General features: G+C 37.1%; 2 protein-coding genes across 2 annotated transcripts; both read right to left on the bottom strand.

The window, feature by feature from the left end:
- Positions 1 to 5,734, bottom strand: LOC125189839 (protein NEDD1-like). The gene is made up of 10 exons (XM_048087067.2): positions 5,544 to 5,734; positions 5,354 to 5,463; positions 2,315 to 2,572; positions 2,133 to 2,237; positions 1,991 to 2,056; positions 1,694 to 1,909; positions 1,237 to 1,617; positions 803 to 1,156; positions 583 to 729; positions 1 to 511 (listed from the first exon to the last, which is right to left on the bottom strand). Exons 1-10 carry the CDS (start codon positions 5,677 to 5,679, stop codon positions 404 to 406), a joined length of 1,881 nt encoding a protein of 626 aa, XP_047943024.1. The 5' UTR covers positions 5,680 to 5,734; the 3' UTR covers positions 1 to 403.
- An 854-nt stretch (positions 5,735 to 6,588) lies between these two features.
- Positions 6,589 to 14,514, bottom strand: LOC125186424 (serine/threonine-protein phosphatase PP1 isozyme 3-like). Its single transcript, XM_089059516.1, has 4 exons — positions 14,210 to 14,514; positions 12,254 to 12,813; positions 11,976 to 12,190; positions 6,589 to 7,033 (listed from the first exon to the last, which is right to left on the bottom strand). The coding sequence occupies exons 1-3, from the start codon at positions 14,385 to 14,387 to the stop codon at positions 12,182 to 12,184; spliced, it is 747 nt and encodes a 248-aa protein (XP_088915642.1). The 5' UTR covers positions 14,388 to 14,514; the 3' UTR covers positions 6,589 to 7,033; positions 11,976 to 12,181.
- Between the last annotated feature and the right edge of the window lie 2,107 nt (positions 14,515 to 16,621).

Raw genomic sequence — 16,621 nt, 5'->3', positions numbered from 1 at the left:
TTGTTTTATCATATGTTTATAACATAAAAAGCTTTAGATATCAATGAAAGAGAGCTCGGTCATCCAGACACAATGAAGAGCTCTGGAGGTTTAGCTGTCTTCTACTATTGTGTATGCCTACATATCACCACAAATTAGAACAAGGGAACATTCAAGAGCTAAAACATTGAGTTTCTGGATATCCTAAATTATTTCTTCTAACTGGAGAGGTACTTATTTTTTGTTTTACTTTTTCAGATGTCAACTATGCATTATATCTCCTGCATCTAACTTGCGGCCCTTCTCACCCAAATAACGCTGCTACCTATATCAACGTTGCTATAATTGAAGAACGTCCGGGTTTGTCCATGTTGCTCTTAGAAAAAAAACGAACCAATTCTGACTAGTTAACCATTGGAGGATTTCACAGTAAATGATGGAAATGTTGTATTTGCTCTCGAAGTGATTGGATTTCTTGCATTATCTCAGCCTGATTTTCGAGGATTAATCTCATGACGCTTGACATTCCCATCTGCAAAATCATCTCCAAACTTGAAAAACCAGTTGCACGTTCAAATAAAGTAACACAAGGAACATACTTACCTCTTGCACGTGGAATTGCCTAAGTATTTCTAAGTGAAGATTTTGCATATCTCCGTGAATAGATTCTCGAAATGAAGCTAGAGTTTCTTCATCTATAGAAGAGTTTGACTGTAAAGAAATCTTGTGTAACATCTGATCATCTCCTCCCTGCCATCAAGTCAGTTATTTGAAACAGATTGAATTCATGTGTAATCCTGAAAATGCTGAATTTGTTACTTACTTTTGGAGTGGTTGGTGTTGGTGGTTGAGAGTTTGACAAGAGGTTATTGAGAATGTCTTCCCTAGTTTCTGACCCAGTTTTCTTGGATTTAGGCGAGGCATAAGGGGAGGATCTTGGTTCACTAGTAGGAGTAGTATTTTCTTGGCCATTGATGCTTTTGGAAGTTTCTTTGCCGTGAAGACTAGGCATTAGCCCTATTGGCTTTGCAAAACGAGAAGTTGCTATTTTGGTGGACTGACGTCGGTGGATGAATTTCTCTAGTGCTCTCTCACCTCCCCACCCTTTACGTGGACCACCACTGCTATTACGTACGGCTGCCAGGTTAGAACTGGATTCCGACAACCTACTCTCCACCTGCAACATACGATAGGAGGATTATCTAATTTCTACTCCTAATGTTCATCGACTCTTACTTCAAAGATAGGGATATAAACCTGTTTGGATACTGTTGTGTTGGAAATTGGATTCTCATGATCGGCTGCTTCCCCTGAAAGGCCAAACCTCCGAGAAGGTATAATATTTTTCTCCGGAGAAGCATGAGTCTCCCATAATTTATCAAAAGATTGAACTTCAACAATGGGAGAAAACACCTCCATATCATCCCTAAAATTATTATGAGGTGCATGTAATCTTGCCAGAGTTGGATTAACTAACGAGCCGCTCGAACGAGGTTGTGTAGTAGATGGAAGCGGGTCAGGCATAATGATAATGTCCCCTACATCACCAGCAAGAAGAACCGTCTCATCTGTGCAACTGCTTTTGTTGAAGGTTACAGGTTTTGACCTCTCCCAGCAGATACTTGTGATGGCCTGATGCTGCTGAAGGTTTGGATCTTTAATACAAATGTAGTATGTATAAAAGTTACTCTTATGAATCAATCACCTCATAGGCATAGGCATACGCATCTACAACAGTTAGTGGTTGAGGCTTCGCCCGAACATCATAGAGTACAACCTGACCGGTGGTCGTAGCAGCTGCTAAGCTTAGTCCATCATAAGAGTATGCTAATGAACAGAATGGAGCCTCATGATGTATGCAAGAGGATGGCTTCTTTGACCCTGTGTCAAAAGTGTATAACTTCATATCTAGACCAACGCTACCAATTATCTGTCCAAACCCATAAACTAATCATCACAGCCATGTTCAGCAATAGTCTCACTTGTGAATATTCGACACGAATATATATACCTTGTCGTTGGTTGGTGAAAATGCAACTCCCGCGGTCGGTGCACCATGCTGCTTCCACCAAGAAACCTGTAGAATGAAGCATTACAGAAATTGACTTTTGAAAAACCATATCCATATTGGTTATAGTTATAACTATGCAAACCTTTGGACTGTGGGCAGTAGTATCCCACAAGTGTATGGATCCTTCATCACCAGCCGTAACTAAAAGGTGCCTAGAAATCCGAGAATAATCAAGTGCCTCCAAGACCTTGTAATATTCTTAATTGTTAGAAGAGATAAGAGCAAAAGAATTGGCCTAGAAATTGATTCAAAATAGTAAGCAACCTGTCCATGAGGATCCTTGAGATTAGAGGCCTTAGCCCCGGAAAAAAGGCTGTGCACGATAACTTCTCCTTTACGGCTAACAGAAGCAACATGCTCGTCTTTACAGTTGCACATTACACAGGTTATGGTATCCGTATGCCCTTTCAACCATTTGATACAACGTTTGCTCTGCAAATCCCATACTCTTACAACTTGACCAGTTCCACCAGAGCATAGATATCGAGACCCTTTGTTGCAAAAGTTGATACTTGATATCGACTGCACAAACTTAAAGTTCAGGTCTGATAGCATATCCATAGTTATCCACGATATGCAATCTACATCCTCATTAAATTAATGTTGAAATAATTGCTAGTTTCAAGCTCAAGCTTACACAACTTGACAATACAATCCACAACAACATCATATCATAGTTCTTCACAATCAATTATTCAAAGCAAATATGCTTAACACAAGTTTAGCCAAATAGCTATACTATTTTCATAATATTTTTGTAAGTTCCAACAATAAGATATGGGCACTTCTTTTTAATGTTCTAGGAGTCACTTAGGACACATTATTTATATAAAGACACTATAAAAATGAATGGACAACTCATCACTAGACAACCTTTTAATTATAACTCTTGATGCTTGATATTTCTTTATGGCCACCTTCCATGTAGGTATTCTCTGTTATGCTCCTACGGATTACTACGGACTCATCATCCTTCCCCCTTCAAGAACCAACTTGCCCTCAAGTTGGAGCTACAAAAATCAATTCTTAATATTATCAACAATCTCCTACATAACATCTTCTACGTTTAAATATTTCTACTTGTTCAAAACTTATGCTTGAGGCTTGCCCAATACCAAACATGCAACTAACTCTTTCTCAGGCTAAATTACCGAATGTCAACCACGTCATAGGGACATATTCCACTTTATCTCCTATACGTCGTTGTAACAACGAAACATGGAATATCGGGTGTACGCGACTCATTTAAGATAGATCCAAGTCATATGCAACCGACACAATCCGTCTTAACACCTCGAATGACACGTAGAATTTACTCGCCGCGTCAAAAAATTGTCCGTTGTCGATGATGGCGACGCTCGAGATAGACCCAAACTTCGACAACAAACTCTTCTACTCTCATGTCCTTATTAACCTCGATGATGAATTGTTTCTTTGTTGATGCTCCAAGTCATTGTCATTGATTTCCATATAATTCCACCCATGAGTGCATTCAAAGGGATAGTAGGTTCCCCATCCTTACCTCTTCATCTCGTTTTCCCACCCATAGGTAGATGCACGTGAGGATGACTTAATCAGTTTTGAAGTAGACTATTGCCTGTAAATCGAAAAAAACATTTATATATTTCACAAATTTCTTTGCACATACTATATATTTTTGTTGCATTATATATCTAGCCTGAATCATACTCTTTGATTCTATCTTCAATGAGGAAAGCTTGTGCAAGTTTGCATGTGTGACCTCATGTAGTCCATGTAGTCATGTGAAAGGTTCATCACAATTGAAGCACATGTTTTTCTGTCGTTTGGTTGCATCTCTGTCCACGTCAATTTCTTTGCTAGGTCGAATTTGCAACAGTTGAGGGTTGGGTTGTTGATCCCATCGTAGCTGCTGGTATCGAATTTACTATCCTCTCCTGAGTCTTGGCCGACATATGTCATGTGCGTCAAGTCTTAGCTTTCTCGTTGCATGCTTTGCTAATTCGATAGCTTGTTCTAACGTTTGGGGCAGAAAGAACCGCACTTCTTTAGCAAGGTCTTCCTTGGCTTATATCATAAAGGCCCCTTGTAGAGCCTTATCTATACAATGTGGTACACAATTGACCAATCCCTTAAATTCGATGAGATAAGAACGAAAACTAACAGTTCGTTTGAGCTTGAGCCTAAAAAAAGGCGTCATTAGACTCCTCAAGTTTCGTTGTACTGAATCTTTGTAGCACGCCTATTTATATGTGTATTTACTACTCCCTCCGTCTGACTCAAGATGTCCATCTTTCCTTTTTAATTTGTCCACTCAAATGTCCACCTTCTCTTTTTAATTTAGATGTCCACTTTCCATATTTGGAAACAAATCTCTCTCTCCTCTCTCATTGTTAAAATATTTAATCGCCTTTTTTCATTCTACTTTATCATACTCAACTACTACACCTAAAATCTCGTGCCATTTAAATATGTGGACATCTTGAATGAGATGAAGGTGGTACTTCTCATTCGTTTTCTTCCTCATATTCTTCATGTGAAGGTTCAAATGAGTTCCGATTGTTTTCTATCGTTTCTCTCTTCCTCTCCCCCTTTGGTGTTTTCAAAATTGGCCGCATCGCTTCCATTACCTCAAACAATGTTTGAACAATCTCCGGTAGTTCAATCAAGGATGATTCAGTGATTCAAATATAGCCTACGTTGCGACATAATTGATACGTGATACAAATATTTGCCCAAGTTAACGAGGCTAATACCAATTGTTGAAAGCAAAAGAGTTGGGCGTGATCAATTGAAATATTCAAGACAAATTTTGCGAAATAACTATACTCTTTTCACATATTTTCCGGTCAGTCCTAACAATAAGAGATGGACACTCCTTAAATTGTTCCAACAGTCACTTAGATACATAGATAAGAACATGTATCTTGATATATTGAAATGAAAGGACACTCTTTTGACATAAAGAGACTATTAAAATGAATGGGCACATCCTTCAGTTATGACTATTGATGCATGATATTCCTATGCATGGAAACCTTCCATGTAAGTCTAAATACTCATTATCTTTATGCATGTTTCACCTTCCCTCCCCTAAGGCAGAAACTTTTGAGAATTGATTCAAACATCATAGATTGATAATTCTTGTTATATAAAACTCAAATCATCCAAAAATTAACCAAACTCCATCGTATAAAGAAGCTAAATCCATGTACCATTTCAATGAGTTCTATGATTAAGCAATCAATCACCATGTATATAATAATTTAATTGTAAATGCATGTTGAATTGACGAATAAAAGAAAGAAAAAAAAAAGTAGGAACCTCAACAATTCCTCCACCATCATTTATGGAAGGGACGACCCACAATCTAGTCCCATTCCTCCTCCAAAATGATACTTTACCATCATCCCCTGCACTCGCCAATACCATATCTACCAAAAAAACCAGAAATTAATATATTATATCCAAAAGTGATGAAATGGGGTTAGGGTTAGGGTTAGTAGTAACTGACTGTTGTGGTTCCAGTTGAGAGAATTGACTGTGGAGCCAGGAGATGGAGAATAGGTGAGTGCGCACTCATTCTCAGAAATATCCAACACTTTCACGGTGTCTCCACAGCTCGCTGCCACCACCTTCGCCGAATTCATATTTTGATGTCAACGATCACCAGTTCCACATCTTATGATCCATGCATTGCGTACCTCTTTTTTTTTTTATATCAAATATATTCCATCAAATTCAATGCATGCATGCACATTTTTCTCAAAACATATAATTATACTCCTAGTGTTTTTTTCTCTAAATCCGTACATGTTTTTCTTTTTTATAACATGGGAGGTAGGGAATAAACGATGGGCCGAATTATCGCCACTTTTTTCAATTCGCAATTCTTAAACTACAAGAATTTATAAAAATTTAATTGGTTGAATGAATAATTCTCACGACCAACATAATGTCTAGATATAGAGAAGACAATATGCAGACAAAAGACAAACCATTTGTTTTAAGTTATAGAATACATATTTAATGAACTTTCAACCATATATTTTTATTATTAAAACTAATTTGTCACATGAAGTAAATAAGCTCTACGGTAGGCACCAATATTCCTCTTCTGACACACACAAGGTTGCTTTATACCATCCCACAGTGGAATTAAGTATTAGCTTCAACTTCAAAAGGACTTGTATTAACAAATAAATTGTACTCTCTCCGTCCCTCGTCCCATTGTAATTGGGTCGTATTCTTTATTGAGTCACGTTCTGTAGCTTAGTCATTTTTGTTTTGGCAAAAAAACCTATTTCTTTTCTCTTATTTACTATCTCTTTCCGCCTCTACAACATTGTGGGCTAAGGAAGTAGTAGTAATTAACAAGACCCTGTAAAACTTTGTCAAACAAGAAAATGATGTAAATAGATTGAGATGATCTGAAATGGAATGCAGTGCACATAACTTGGAACAGAGGGAGTATAACTTATAATGGCTGCAAATCTCAATCACTTATTTGATGATATCAAGACTATATGGCAGCATCTTGTCTATACACACACAGATCACAAAATCTCAACCACAAACAAATTCTCAAATGATGTAGAATTGTTGCTTAAGGGCATTCCAACATCCAATTTCCCCATTCACAAACTCCAAACAAAGAAAAGAAGCATCTAACATTAATCCAATTTATCAACAAACAATACAGGAATATGACTAGTTCACATAATCATCCCTACCATTAAACTAGTAAAACACAGTTCAATCCATGTACGCGTACAGTTAAAATCTAGACAAATAAGGTTTCCAAGTAAATCGGCCGGCCCCTTATGATTTGCTAACACTGAGTTCCGCAATCTTTATCTACAGCTGATCCACCCCTGAAGCTGCGCTAGTAAATACAGCCTTACTAGAGTTTGAGAGAGAAAAATGAAAAAGCTCCCTCTTGATGGGGGAGATATAGGCAGGCGCAGCTGTGACTTCTCACTTCTACAAATCCAAGACTAATACCTGCAGCAATTAAGACATGAAATGCAGCACATAGTTAGTAGATAGTAGTATTACGAATCGATCATTTTAAAATTTTCAAGCCAGACTCTAATTATGTCAAGAAATTTCTTGAAAACAGACTTCAACTAAAACTCTACAACCTTGAAGGTGCATTCTCTTTTGTTGAACATTGACCATGAGAAAATGAGGAATACAAAAAAGGGAGAATTTTATCACATTTGTTTGGTCTCCACCTTTGTTAATACCATGTTCTCTAGGATAGAAAAGAAAAGTTATTCCTATATCAGATACTAGTATATCACACTCACTAGAGTGAAATGGGAAAATGCTATCACATCAATATCCCAAGATAATATTGTCGTGAACTGAAGTAAAAAGGTGGGCAAAGGGCTGCCCGGAAAACTTTTTCATCCTGTCCGATGAAAATTATCCTTCTTATAGAACATGTAATTAAAAAACGATAAAGTAGATATCTTCCACCATTTTCTATCAAAGAGTATGCACCCTAAGATATTGAGATGATAAATAGGGTGAGCCAGTCAACATAGTACATACATATTAATTCATCGAAAAGACATCTCCTAGCATTTAGTTTTTGACTCTGAAGGAATGCAAGGAGAGACATTGAAAACATAGTTGCCTCTGCACTTCTAATAATGTCAAATAAGATATGGTTGGCATAATGCCATAACCTAAACAATGAAACCAAAACTACAAACAAGTCCACAGTAATGATCCACCTTAGTAATGTCAGACAACTTTTATGTGTTTTAGGAAGAAGAAATTGATAAATAAACGTATTGAAGAATTTGATGTACTATTTTGAGAAATGCACTCCCTCCATCCCACAAAATAGTGGGCACTTTGTCATTTTGGAGTGTCCCCTTGACTTTATACTTTTGGACATAATTCCTTTACATTTGGCCACATTACACTTATTTGCAAAAAAACAAATACGGGCCACCATTATCTACATTTAGTAACATAACAAACTTCCCACTCCCACTCTCAATACATACAACCTAAATTTTACTAGAACTTGTGCCACATTTGGGTGTGTAAAGTAGATGTGTTTGATCCTGATATGGGAGAACAAGCAAAGGAAATTGTTTTTGTTTTGTAGCCAGGCAAACCACATCATCTTAGGACAAGAATGGAATATAAGAAGACAAGAGCTAGCCGATTCCTTTCGTAAAACTACCATTTACTCCCTCCGTCTCACAAAAGATGTCATACTTGTAGGACGGCACGGGATTTTAGGAGATTTTGTTTTGTTTTAAGTGGAGAGAGATTATATACTCCCTCCGTCCCAAGGTAGTTGGGGGATTTCTTTTGGGCACGAGATTTAAGAAATTGATTTGTTACTAGTTAAAGTGGAGAGAGTAAAGTAAGAGAGGAAATAAAGCTTTAACCAAAAAAGGAAATGACTCAACTACCTTGGGACGGAGGGAGTAATATTTATATTAATGTGATAGAGAATTTTTGAAAAATGGAATGTAACATCTTTTATAGGACAAACTAAAAAGGAAAGTGAGACATCTTTTATGGGACGGAGGGAGTATATTTTTAATTCTACCTTTTTTTTACTTATTTACAACAAAATCTATACCCTTTGTCTTTAGTGAACATACTCTTATGCGATAGATACTATATAACGAAGGGATCCAATAGATCCCAACCCTTAGGTATAATATAGTACTTAATCTAGGCAACTTATAGTGTTTATTTGGACATTTCAGATTGAAGCTGATGCGAATCCAACCAACCCGCATCATGTGGCAAACCCAATGAAGGACCTACACCGACCGAGGACTAGGTCCATGGCCCGACGGATGCAAGACTAGTTAAGCACACTTATATGGAGTCTAGCCATAGAGGAGGACTTTCAAGCAACGGACTAGCGAAAGTGAAGGCCGTGTTTGAAGTCAAGTTGGAGCCGAGCGGATTGTGGGAGCAGAGTCGTACATTTCCAGCGAGTCGCCGACTTCGCACTCTTTGCGAACTCAGTGACTCGCAGTCGTACATTTCCAGCGAGTCGCCGACTTCGCACTCTTGGCGAACTCAGTGACTCGCAGTCGTAAAATTCAGAAAACCAGCGAGTCGCCGAGTTCGTATACATCGCGAACCCAGCGACTCGCCAACTCTGTTCGGGGAATCCATGTGCAATCCCGGCGACTCGCCGATTTTGGGCGACCCGCCGGATTCATTCCATAACAAGCCCAACGACTCGCCAGTTTTGCACGACTTTTCGGATTTTCAGCTTGCTTTTGAACTCTTTCCCAACCAAGTAGAAATACTAATCTAGGGTTTCTTCTTGGGCAGCTTTGAATATTTTGTAAATGTTCAAAAGTCTCAACATTGAGCATCCTTCATCTTTGAAGATTTATCAAAATCCTGTGTGGTTGCACATTCAATCCCTGCCGGACTAAGATTAAATGTCAAAATCACTTGTGGTTGCGCATTCAATCTCTGTCGGACTAAGATTAAATGTTTAAGGTATGCTTTGCTAGTTCTTGTTTTGCTAGTTTAGTGGAGCCATCAGGTTTTGGTTTGGTTTGGTGAAAGTACCCTTTGGGCCGTCTTCATCTTATTGGAGAAGGTTCTAGGTCCCAATCAGTAACTCATAACACCTTCATCCTCTTTTCCTTGTCATCATTTTTATTGATTCATTTCTTGGTTGGTTATTATTGGATTTATTGGAATATTTGCAAGAACAAGTCTTGGGCGTGTTTATGTTTCTTAAATCTACAAGATTCATATTAGAAGCGTAGTGGATCCACATTTTTTGAAGAAAATATATTCAGAGCTATAACTATATAAAAAAAATGCATACCTTCCAGAAGTGTAGTTTATCGTGTGGTAAAAAAATTGCATGAGTTATTTTACCCTATCATTATATTTGCAAATGCATATATCTATGTTAGTTTACGCAGTCCTAATTAATTGTATGCAGTTTTTTGTTTTAATGTATGCTGGTCTCTCATTTTGACGTATATCTCTTTTTCCCTTATCCAATATGCAACAAACCCTTCTCAATTCTGCCAATGCCAAATCAACCGCCAGAGACCACCACAACCTCTACCATCAGCCCCTCTTTTCAACTCCTAATTTTTGAGGAAATTGCCTCAACACCTACTTCAGATATTTTCACTTTCACCAACAAGAAACAAATGCGGTTTGCATTATAGAAAAGTAATTTACATAGTGCATATTTGTGTTCACTACTGTGCATGTTTGTATTTAATCGTGCATATTTTGTCTTTAACATTAAGCGTTAATGATATGCTTATAAACCTGTGACTGTTAATAATCTGTTAAAATCTTAAAGAGAAGCAAAGTCTCAACCATTGGATGGTACTAAGTACTACTTAAGGCTTTGATACTATGTGATCCCTATAAATATAGAGAATGTGTGCACTTTGAGTGTCGAGCAGCTATGACTGGCTAGAGCCTAGAATAGCAACTTATACTAACTCATGGATCATAAGAGCATGATAAACTTAACACAACACAATGTTATTAAAAGTGTATGGCAGTAGACCACAAACCACCACAAGGTTTGGAAGTTGTAGGTACGGCAGTCGATAAAAAAATAAATAAAATTTTTATGAGAAATGACCACCATGGTAACACGGGCATGGCGGCCGTCACGCTGGCAAAGAACACTGGCACGCCATGCCGTGGCGGTGGCATTTAGCAAAAAATCCCCCATGCCATGGCCGCTTTTTAATAACACTTGGCAAAACAGCTAAACAAGAACGCAACTTGTGTTATGACCTCTTTTCATACTCCATAATCATTCCAGCATGTTCGCTTTGCTCTTTACCAACTACTCCCTCCGTCCCGGAGTATTAGACTCACTTCTTTTGGGCACATGATTTAAGGAATTGATATTTAAATAGTAAAAGTGGAGAGAGTAAAGTATGAGAGAGGAAAAAAGTAGGGGAGAGAAGAGAGAAAAAAGTATGTGGAGAATAAAATAAGATAGATGCTTTTTGCTAAAAAAGGAAATGAGTCTAATATGTTGGGACATCCCAAAAGGGAAAGTTGGTCTAATACCTTGGGACGGAGGGAGTACCTTTTTGTATTACACTATTAACCACAATACCACATATTAAAATACAACATAATCTATGGAGCGTTTACTTTACATGAGTGTTTTCTAGATATATCATTGATTATCATCATTACTAGAATTTCATCAATCCCACCATTTCAGTGAAATATGAATCAAGATATCTTGTTATATTGGGAGGGTAGTTCACCACAAAGTAGTTGAAAGTAAAGAAATGAAAGGATAAAATGTAATGCCTTATTTGAATAAAAAGTCTAACTAAGCATGCGCATAGCAGAACTTTGATTACCTTATATTTAATTATTAGGAACGACTTCGTTCCTCTAGGCTTTTGTTTATTTTGCTTTCTACGTGGTTTCTTTATATCTAGTACTCCCTCTGTCCCATTCAAGATGTCCACATTTCCTTTTTAGTTTGTCCCACTCAAGATGTCTCCTTTCTATATTTGAAAATGAATCCCTCTCTCCCCATTAAAATATTCAACTGCTCCCTCCGTCAAGGAAGATGACCCCTTCCTTGGGCGGCACGAGAATTTATGCAACTTTGTTTTGTGTGTGAAGTGGGGAGAGTAAAGTAAGAGAGAGGGAATAAAGTAGAGAGAAAGGTGTTTCCATTTTTAGTAATGGGACATCTTGGTTGGGACAAACCAAAAAAGAAAATTGGTCATCTTTAATGGGACGGAGGGAGTACCTTTTTTCTCTCTCCTTATTCCACCTAACAACTCCTTCTAAATCCCGCGCCACTCAAGAATGTGGTCATCTTCAGTGGGTCGGAGGGAGTATCAAATAGATTTAAGGACCTCCAATCTAGTAGTGTTCAAGTAGTCCCAATTTAAAAAATGAAAGACAAGCAATATTTTGAGCTGACCTTGAAAAGTAGGATGCAGTGAACCATCACATTTTAGTAGACATCATGAACTTGTTTTTCCTCTCGGCTGGCTTCAGAATTTGAAAAGAGCACATTAAGTTTTCATCAACGCTCATCATTGCACCAGCATTATCAAATTCACCGCAGTAGTTTGGTGCTGAGAAAACTGTTACAAGTTGCCTATCTGCAAAAAACTCGTAACCGTCCTACACAACCTGGAAAAAGATAGAGGTTAGGCAAACAGTCTTATGCCAAGAACAGAGAAAAGATTGATTTACCTGATGAGCACGGCAGACGAGGTCCAAATCATGTTTTTCCAGGAACTCTGAGACTTTATCAGGGCCATATGTAAATGAGACTCCCCTATCATTCATTCCCCATCCTTTAACGTCTTTACCAGGGTCTGACCATAACAAATCGCAAAGCAAACCAGTGTCAGGTATAGCAGTCGGACGGGGCAAACTCCTAATCTGATCCAGGTTACTCAGTTCTGGAGAAAGGCCCCCGTGCATGCATAGTATCTTGTCATCGACTAGTGCAGCAACAGGAAGCCAATTAAAGCAATCGGTAAAGGCTTTCCACAATTTAACATTGAATCGGCGCTTGCATTCATCATAAAATCCATATATCCTATTTATAGAAGCGCATTCATGGTTTCCTCTAAGAAGGAAAAAATTCTCGGGGTACTTGATTTTGTATGCAAGAAATAAGCATATAGTCTCTAAACTCTGCTTCCCACGATCTACATAGTCACCCAAAAATAGGTAATTGGATTTCGGCGGGAAACCCCCATACTCAAAAAGCCTTAAAAGATCACTATACTGCCCATGAATGTCACCTGAAATAAGAAGGAAATTACTATTAGTTAGTTAAACAAAATTCATCACACGGAACCGCTTGGTTGTTCACACTTACTAAATAAAATTTTGTCCATTATCATGCCTAGCAAGTTAACATAATTGAAATTAATTAACCAATCACTTACAATTAAGTAAATCTTTAATCAGCAAAAAAAATTGAAAATGTATTAAATTTATGAACAGAACTTTATCAGTACGAAGTTGACAAAGTAAGCTAACGACCAAGACATAAACTTCCCATACAAACATACCATCTGGCCCTCTTACTTCAATCCAATTGAGATATTGTTTTGGGTCATCATGCCCTTCTCTTTCCCTCATCAATACAACAAACAGATTGGACCAGGGTGATAAGTCATATGTTCAACGTGGGATCCCAAAAGCTGCACCTGTTCTATTTACAGCATCAACATATGGCCTCAGTATCTCAGATTTTCTTTCTTATATTAAGATTCTGTAACATATGAGAAGTCAAATTGCAACACTCATTCACCCTTCAACTCTGTTACTAATGATAAAAAAATCATCCTCGTGATAAAATTTATCAGCTGCTGGGTCATTGTGTGAAGCACAGAAGATTCCTACTATGGTCTAGGGGCAATATGTCTTCCAACAAGATCCCCGATAAAATTTAGTGTCTGGCATGACACTCTAAAGCAGCTCATTCGAGACTACAAACCTAATGATGTTAAAAGCCATTTCCTATGACAGCTGACGATGCCAATCGTCTTACCATTAAATAATTTCACAATGTTTGTGTCACTTTTCTAGAGCTTTGGGCCTTGGAGTTGCATCATAAAGTAATCAAGGAAAGTATGAAACCTCAAAACCTTAGGTCTAGCAATATAGAAAACATCATCGAGGAGTACATGCATGTTACGATGAGTACAGTATTAACAGAAAGGAAACTGTTAAAACTCTTAAATCTTGTCCCACATTGACTCGGTGATGTTCCTAGCTCATTTATAGGTATGGATAAGGGGTGAGTGGCCCATTTTAAACTATCTTTGTTACTAGGCACATAATGCTGCAGTTAGACTAGATTGAAGTTAAATATCCAAGAGTGCCAACGGTTAGCCTTTCATTCAACGCCAACCAATCCAGCTACACTAATACAATGAACTTCAAGTACATATAGCTAAAATTCTTGAAGCACTACAAGCTTCGCTTAGAATTTCCAGTCTGGTCAGCAGAATTATGCGAATAATAGAGAAAATCTTAAAGATATTATGCTAAACTAAGTGTTGACATAAAATTAAAAGCACTATTCCAATTAATTAGGCAGCCAGACAGAAAACCCTCACAAAAGAGAAAAACTTAACAAAAAAAAAAAAAGGTTTGTACTTGTAGAGTAAAAAAAAGCGAAGAGAATACCGCAAATTTTGATGGGGGCTTCAAGTTTGAGAAGATTGGGCTGATTAATGAAAATTTGACGTGAGGCAACGGATAGCTGCTTAATCTCAGACTCATTGAGCTGCACTAATTTGCCAGGCTTGGAGGATCGGACTTCAATTAGTTTGTCAATTATCCTGTCCAAAACTGCAGGCTCCATTAGCCCTTCTTTTCCTACCTCTCTTCACACACACACGCAAGCATGAGTGTGTGCCGCTTTCCGGGATTTTGAGGCGTTTCCGATATGCTGTCGAGAGCACATTTTAAATTGATTTGAATTGATTAGCGTTTATTTGTATAGATGCACACGTCAGTTGATATATTGGGTTTGACAATTTAAGTCCGAAGCTCATCATTTTTTATTGTTTTATACTCTCCCTCTAGTTTTACTATACATTTTTTTTATTATTCACATATTGTAATTCACAATTAATAAAGTAATTGGAAGGTAGAATAAAAATAATAATTAAAATATGGCTAGTAAAGCATGGATCCCTCATTAAAACAAAAAAAATCTAAAATTAGAAAGTCCGCATTCTATGTGACCGACTAAAAAAAAGTGCATACTCTTATGTAACGGAGGGAATAAAAGAAAAAAAAAGTCATATTTTCTCTTAGAAATATCAATAACTTGACAATACCTTCTCTTTATTATTATTCTAATTCTAATTACTTTTTTCATCTTTGTATACTCTCATCATTCATGCACTTTTGATGGGGCACGAGTTTCAATGCACAATTAGTGAAATATGACAGCGATAAAAAAAATGATTGAAATATTGTTAATAAGAATGAATCTCGCCGGAGAAAAGACTTTTCAAAATTAGAACTTTTCAAAATTAGAAACATACTCTTGTGGTACGAACTAAATAGAAAAAGAGTACATTGTGGTACGAACTAAATAGAAAAGAGTGCATACTCTTTTAGGACGAAGGAGTAACATTTTTAAACATATTTGTTCTTTCAACTTAGCCATCCATAATCATAATCTCTAAATTATTTCTTATCTATTAACATATTATAAATTAAAATTAAAAAATAAAAAATTGCATAATTAAAATTTTAAAAAATTAAAAATTATATAATTAAAATGCTAAAAATCATAAAAAGATTACTGCAACGGCGCTGGCGGAAAGTCCATAGGGGAGCCCCATTTGAGCCCTGAGAAGCTGAATTGCTTCGTCATGCATGTGTTGCCAATTGGAACGATGTCTTTGCTAGGTTTGGTATACTGAAAAACATTATTTGAGCTATTTCGAGCGAATAGAATCTTGCTTGTATACGTAAAACTGTACAATCCACTTTTAACCCGATTCAGTATTATTCGAGCAGTTTCGCATTAATAGAATCAATATATTATTACATTGTATTTGCTTGTGCATTTATAAGGTTTTATAAACATTTAAATGTATAAGAAGCAAAAAAAGTCTAAGTCTTTTGCTTAGTAGACCGGTTGTGGACGACTTCCACTTTAAGGTAACATGGCCAATCTATGCAATGCTTTGCAAAAGAGAAAGAAGAATTTCACAACCTAAATAGGCTTTGGATACCTATCGTGAAAGGTTGCAATGTCAGTCCGCATATTTCTAAGCCTTACTGAAATAAGATGACATTGGAGTGGTATAGCACTGAACCGATCTAACAGCAAGACGTGTCTTTATGCTATCTACTGAAAGACTAGGTCTTGATAAAATACTAGTATTTCTTAATCTGCATATGTTAGCATTGAGCATACAGTATTTATTATGCACTACTTTGACTTATCAAATGGTGCGGGTTTTTCGCAAATAATCCTGATATATTAATTGGGTAGTGGTGATTAATATCTAGCGGTGCTAGGATTGCTATTATTTTGAATCGTGCGCGAGGTGAGTCTCGTTTGATAATGTCCTCAAAAGGAGCTCAAACAAGATTTTATTATTTAGAAAACTGGCCAGTTGGAGTTTTATTACTCTATGAATAATGAATAAGTGTTTTGTAGCAGCCCGCCTCCCTATGGTACAATAAATACGGCGACTGCTACCAAAACGGATTTAAAAGAAGTAAACATAGGCTAGGGTTTCATTTAAAGAGTTTGACCAAAGTATTTAAAGAAACTATCAGAGGAATAAGTCAATGGTTTAACCTAGAAGCTTTAATAAGTAAAAGAAAGGTACCATAAATTACGACCAAATATCTCAAGAGTTTGACATAATTTCCAAGAAAACCACAAGAAGTCTAAAGCTTCTAAGCCGAAAGGAACAAGTGCAAAAAAATCCAGATAATACTAAAGTGTATCAAAAATTCAGCGGAAACGACCAAGAGAAAGTGCAGCTATGTACGAAGACACAACTACGCTTGAAGTTCAAAACACCCATCTTAATTAATTAATATGCTCAACACCCGCCACCGCTC

This window comes from Salvia hispanica, chromosome 5 (genome assembly GCF_029641045.1).
Source record: "Salvia hispanica isolate PSC_SH4W2 chromosome 5, Shi_PSC_v1, whole genome shotgun sequence".
Classification (NCBI taxonomy): domain Eukaryota; kingdom Viridiplantae; phylum Streptophyta; class Magnoliopsida; order Lamiales; family Lamiaceae; genus Salvia; species Salvia hispanica.
The sequence above is the reverse complement of the archived record's forward strand: the minus strand, read 5'-3'. Positions and strand labels throughout refer to the sequence as shown.